At 37.2% G+C, this 6,036-nt stretch overlaps 1 protein-coding gene across 8 annotated transcripts in view; it reads left to right on the forward strand.

The window, feature by feature from the left end:
• The window catches only part of AXDND1 (axonemal dynein light chain domain containing 1), a 134,798-nt gene that overhangs the window by 97,923 nt on the left and 30,839 nt on the right, over positions 1–6,036 (forward strand). For all 8 annotated transcript variants that reach the window (XR_012475611.1, XR_012475612.1, XR_012475613.1 and 5 more), the window contains one exon: positions 5,365–5,456. Coding sequence is in view for 1 of the 8 variants with exons in the window: in XM_074222149.1 (XP_074078250.1) it covers positions 5,365–5,456 (92 nt within the window). In the remaining 7 variants the exon portion in view is untranslated. The remainder of the gene's footprint in view (positions 1–5,364; positions 5,457–6,036) is intronic.

Below are 6,036 nucleotides of genomic sequence, written 5' to 3' on the forward strand. Positions count from 1 at the left end.
AATTCTTTAGAATTAAATTGGGAAGGCTAGGTGGTACAGTGGATAGAACACTGGCCCTGGAGTTCAAATCTGGCCTCAGACACTTCATAATTGCCTAGCTGTGTGGCCTTGGGCAACCCTTTTAACCCCATTGCCTTGCAAAAAAAATCTAAAATAAAAAAATAGAATTAAATTAAATCTTTTAATTTAGGTTTCATTCTTTAGTTCCTAGGTTATGTGAAATCTAGTTCTCTGGCTTTCCTTTTTTTTCCCCCATCACTAATTTCTTGGCTCTATGGGCAGCAATGTATCCTTCCAACGAAGGGAGAAGAGATGGTTTAGTGATTCTATTCAATATTAACAGTCATATGTGTAATGGAAGTTATATATCCATCCCACTCATAAAGCTGAGATAAAAAGACATGAGGTGGTTGAAATAGAGATAACTTGGTACTATTAATTTTAAGCATGAATCTATAGACAAGACAAGAGGGATGAAGAAGGTCAGATGGTGATTGGAATGGATAGAGTCTCACTATAAATCTGGCCTGTCCTTTACTACTATACCCACACTCCATTAGTGATCAATAGACCAGGAGGAGAGAGCCCAATCAATAAACCAGGAAATAGGACTGGAAGTTGACTCTAGAAAGAAAATTCTGGCATTGGAAATTGATGCCTGTGTCATCCTTTTCCCTTAAACTTGATCATGATCTTTATGGAGATGATGAATGATCAACAATCGGAAATAATGTTTTATTGCATGAACCCCTTTGCTAGCTCTAGAAACAGAGGAAGGTGACTTATGTCATTAATATGTCAAAAATACCTGAGTGCAACCTTTCCTAAAACTCCCCAATCTGGAGTATGCCAGAAATCTAGGATCAGCTATTCCAGGTGTTCATGAGTATGGAAATTTTCAAATTCTTTCTGATTTTATTATTGTTGATTCTTAGTTTCTTGAGTCAATACATCTTCTATAGCATTCCTATTTGGTGACTTGTGAGGTGGATGCTTTAATTCTAGGATGCTTTCATACAAGGGCTTAGTTTAATAGAGCATAATCAGAAAAAAGTTGGGATTTTCTAGTATGAGGGGGGCTCAAAATTATCCTATTATCCTATTACATACCGCCCCCACCCAATACACCCCTCAGACTGGTTCAGAATGGTCCTCAGAGGGGACTCTGGAGGAGAGAAAGTCGACCAAACTTTGTGAATGTAGAGAGCTCTCCTCCAGATTAAGGTGGAAAATATAACTACTACAGTAGGTGTGGGACTTCCCAGGGCCAAATCATTATTGGGAATAAGATTAGTAAATGGCAACAACACCTGATGGTTAAAATGATAGGGTGTAATTTAGATGTCCCTGCCAGACCAATATATCAAAATCCTAATGGATAAAATTCATAATTCTAGAATTTATGGGACCTTTTGGACATAATCCCTGCTCAGTCTATACTCATTACTTTCTAAATAAATGGGTATTTGTGTAAAGTAAGCACCCAATAAATATTCAATGAATGAATGTGTGTAAAAATAGTTAGGGGGCAGGAGATTGAGAATTAACAAGTAATTCAAATTTTCTTTGGGCCTCAAAGTAAGGCAATACAATATGTGCTAATACTGGAGCTAGATTAGAACGTAAGCTCTTTGAAGGTAGATATTGCTTGCTTTTTTTTCCCTTCTTCCCATTACTTAGCATATGGTAATTGCTTAAGAAATGGTTTTTCATCTTTTTAATTCTAATATGTAGAACAGTTTCTGGCACATATTATGTACTTTTATTTTTGGTGAGGCAATGGGGCTAAATGACTTGCTTAAGCTCACACAGCTAATAAATATCAAATGTCTAAGGTCATATTTGAACTCAGGTCTTCCTGACCCCAGGGAGGGCGCTCTATCCATTGCACCCCTTGGCTTCCCCCAATACACTCATAATAAATACATATTGATAGATAGTAGGAATGAAGTTTGGAAGAAGACTGAGTCAGGTGCTTTAAAGGCACTGAGAAAAGTGGGAGAGTGACTTGAAGACCAGTCAACTACATCATTGAGGAAGCAGATAATGTAGTAGGAAAATAAGTGTTAGCATTTTTAGAAGTTTTTAAGAGACCTTTAAGGCCTGCAGAGTACTTTCTAAATATTATACCATTTTGTCCTCTCAGCAACCTGGGAAATAGTGCTATTTATTCCCAAGAGAAACTTGCAAGGAAGCATCTTGGCAGTAAGGGGCATACTCCATTCTCCTTGTCCTATGAGTGATAATGGAGGTGTCTCCATTGGGTTGTTATTTGTGGTATATATTATCAACAAAGTATTGAACAATATTCTCTTTATCTTTTGAGTTGTTTGTAAATGATCAAAACAGAATTCCTGTTTTCATCTAGGCATTATTTATTCTTTAGTTATTCTGTAATTTATTTATAATATAAATAAAATATAATTTCTAATTTAATTATTCATAGTCTCCCTATGAACATTCACTATCTTTTGTTCACATTATCCTTATTTTATTTCTAGTTTTATTACCTTATGACCCTTAAATGAAATGCATAGAATTTTTCTTTCTAAATTTTTTATGACTTCTTTCTTTTTTTTAATTTATTTTTTATTAAAGATATTATTTGAGTTTTACAATTTTCCCCCCAATGTTACTTCCCCCCCCTATGGAAAGCAATCTGTCAGTCTTTACTTTGTTTCCATGTTGTACATTGATCCACATTGAGTGTGATGAGAGAGAAATCATATCCTTAAGGAAGAGACAAGAAGTCTAAGAGGTAACAAGATCAGACAATAAGATATCTTTTTTCTCCCCCTAAATTAAAGGCAATAGTCCTTGAACTTTGTTCAAACTCCATGGCTCTTTATCTGGATACAGATGGCACTCTCCTTTGCAGACAACCAAAAATTGTTCCCAATTGCTGCACTGATGGAATGAGCAAGTCTTTCAAGGTTGAACATCACCCCTATGTTGCTGTTAGGGTGTACAGTGTTTTCCTGCTTCTGCTCACCTCACTCAGCATCAGTTCATGCAAATCCCTCCAGGCTTCCCTGAAATCCCATCCCTTCTGGTTTCTAATAGAACAATAGTGTTCCATGACATACATACCACAGTTTACTAAGCCATTCCCCAATTGAAGGACAATTACTTGGTTTCCAATTCTTTGCCACCACAAACAGGGCTGCTATAAATATTCTTGTACAAGGGATGTTTTTACCCTTTTTTCATCATCTCTTTAGGGTACAGACCTAGTAGTGGTATTGCTGGGTCAAAGGGTATGCACATTTTTGTTGCCCTAAGGTTGGATGAGTTCACAGCTCCACCAACAGTGTAATAGTGTCCCAGATTTCCCACAACCCTTCCAACGTTGATCGTTATCCTTTCTGGTCATATTGGCTAGTCTGAGAGGTGTGAGGTGGTACCTCAGAGAAGCTTTAATTTGCATTTCTCTAATAATTAATGATCTAGAGCAATTTTTCATATGGCTATGGATTACTTTGATCTCCTCATCTGTAAATTACCTTTGCATATCCTTTGACCATTTGTCAATTGGGGAATGGCTTTTTGTTTTAAAAATAAGACTCAGTTCTCTACGTTTTAGAAATGAGTCAGAATCATTATTTGTAAAGATTGTTTCCCAATTTACTACATTTATTTTGATCTTGGTTACAGTGGTTTTATCTGTACAAAAGCTTTTTAATTTAATGTAATCAAAATCATCTAGTTGGTTTTTGGTGATGTTCTCCAACTGCTCCCCTTTCCATAGATCTGACAGGTAAACTAGTCCTTGATCTTCTAATTTGCTTACAGTATTGTTTTTTATGTCTAAATCCTGTAACCATCTAGATCTTATCTTGGTAAAGGGTGTGAGGTTTTGGTCTAATCTAAGTTTCTTCCATACTAACTTCCAATTTTCCCAGCAGTTTTTATCAAAGAGAGAGTTTTTATCCCAATAGCTGGACTCTTTGGGTTTATCAAACAGCAGATTACTATAATCATCTCCTGCTTTTGCACCTAGTCTATTCCAACGTTCTCCTTGTTCTGCTCGTCTTGCTCAGCATCAATTTGTGCATATCCTTCCAGGTTTCTCTGAATTCCCATCCCTCCTGGTTTCTAATAGAACAATAGTGTTCCATGACATACATATATCACAATTTGTTCAGCCATTCACCAATTGAAGGACATTCACCTGACTTCCAATTCTTTGCTACCACAAACAGGGCTGCTATGAATATTTTTGTACAAGTGATGGAACTGTGGTGTTTAAATGAAGATCAAAGCTTATTATCATTAATTTTTAAACTTGTCTTATATATATTAGTTAATTTTGCTGTCTCTAATGTTTTCTTTCTTCCTGTGGAACTGTTTCTTTTCTCATAGCACATTCAATTTTGATCTATTTATATCATGGATGCAAATGTAAAGCCTATATCAGATTGTTTTCTGTTGGGGGGAGGGAAGGGAGGGAGAAATAAAGTGTAAAACTCAAAATCTTGCAAAAAAAAGATTGGTAGGAAAAAAGAAAAAGAAAAAGACCATGACATCAGGGAGGTGATATGATGACAAGCACATGAATTGAATTTGAATGAGGAAGGGGCAGTGCTAAGTCTTCAGCTTCACTTTCTCCTCTAGAATCATCTGGGTCCAGTGGCCAGATATGGATCAGGACAACTGGAGATAGCTCTAGATAGATGGCAATCAGAGTTTAGAGACTTGACCAAGGCCACACAGCTAGTGTCAAGTGTCTGAGGTAGGATTTGAACTCATATCCTCCTGACTCTTGACTGGTGCTCTGACCACTGTACTACCTAGATGCCCAAGTGATAGAGCCAGAATAGAAAGCCAGGTTTCCTGATTCTCCTATGCAGTGTTCCCTGCCCCTCCCCCACACTCCCTTTATTTTTAGTCATATTAATTGTGTCTTTAATTTTGGGCTTCCCTTTTTGTTAATCGGTTTACAGGATCTTAACTCCTTTTCTTTTCTAACCATTTCTAATGTTCTTTTTTTAAAATTTGTTTTTATCTGATCAGCTGATTGGGGAAAAGTCTTTTCTCACCCTAAGATTCTGTGATTTTTTAAAATGCCATAGAAACTATTCCATTAAAGGAAACTCCTCATTTCTCATCTTTTCTTCCTTTCATTGCACTCTTCTTTATTATTCTGTCTCATATTCATCTGTAGTACCAACTCAAAATTGATTGATTTGGTGTTTGGATAATGTAGATACTTTGGCAAAGCAGTGGCAATGCTCTGTTGCTTATCCCCACCATCTAAAATTGAATATCAGATTATGGAGATAACTACTCTAGAGTGTCTCAGTCAACTGAAGTTTTCCTTGTTGAGACCCTTTACCTGTTCATTTCTCCCATCTCCTCTATTAGGAAGAAAGGCTTGCCTTTGCTAACTTTGCCATCAGTGAACAGGAAAGACATGAAGCTGCGAAACTGATGGAGTATTTGAAAACGAAGCTCCTGTAAGTATAGAGATCCATTGTGGGAAAAGAGCAAAGACAGTCATGCTTCTGTCTGGGAATGTTTTCTTATAGCAAAGATTTAAAGCTGTAGACAGGAACTGAATCAATTGCTTCTTTTGTGGCCCTCGGATGTCCCTCTATTTTTATTTTATTTTACTTTTTTATATTTTTGCAAGGCAGTGGGGTTAAGTGACTTGCCCAGGGTCTCAAAGCTAGGTAATTATTAAATGTCTGGATTCGAACTCAGGTCCTCCTGATTCCAGGGTCAGTGCTCTATCCACTGCAACATCTAACTGCCCCATCCCTCTATTTTTAATCAACAGAACAGTATCGGAGGAAGTTTCAGTTTGCTCATTTAGGGGCTGGTCCTTGGCCCTGCTGCTTCCTCATTCTGCAGGTATGAGAGGAGGAGATTGCCCATGTCTCTCAGTCCATTGCTACCAATGCTGGCCAATTTAAACTACCTTTGCCCCTACTAGGGATGAATGAGGTATCATTAGCTGGGACCCAGGCAAGTGACTTTAAGTCTTCTACTCTGTGACCAATTCTGGCACAAATTGTAAGAATTAGTGGGAAATAA

The sequence above is a fragment of the Macrotis lagotis genome, chromosome 2 (genome assembly GCF_037893015.1).
Source record: "Macrotis lagotis isolate mMagLag1 chromosome 2, bilby.v1.9.chrom.fasta, whole genome shotgun sequence".
Lineage (NCBI taxonomy): Eukaryota > Metazoa > Chordata > Mammalia > Peramelemorphia > Peramelidae > Macrotis > Macrotis lagotis.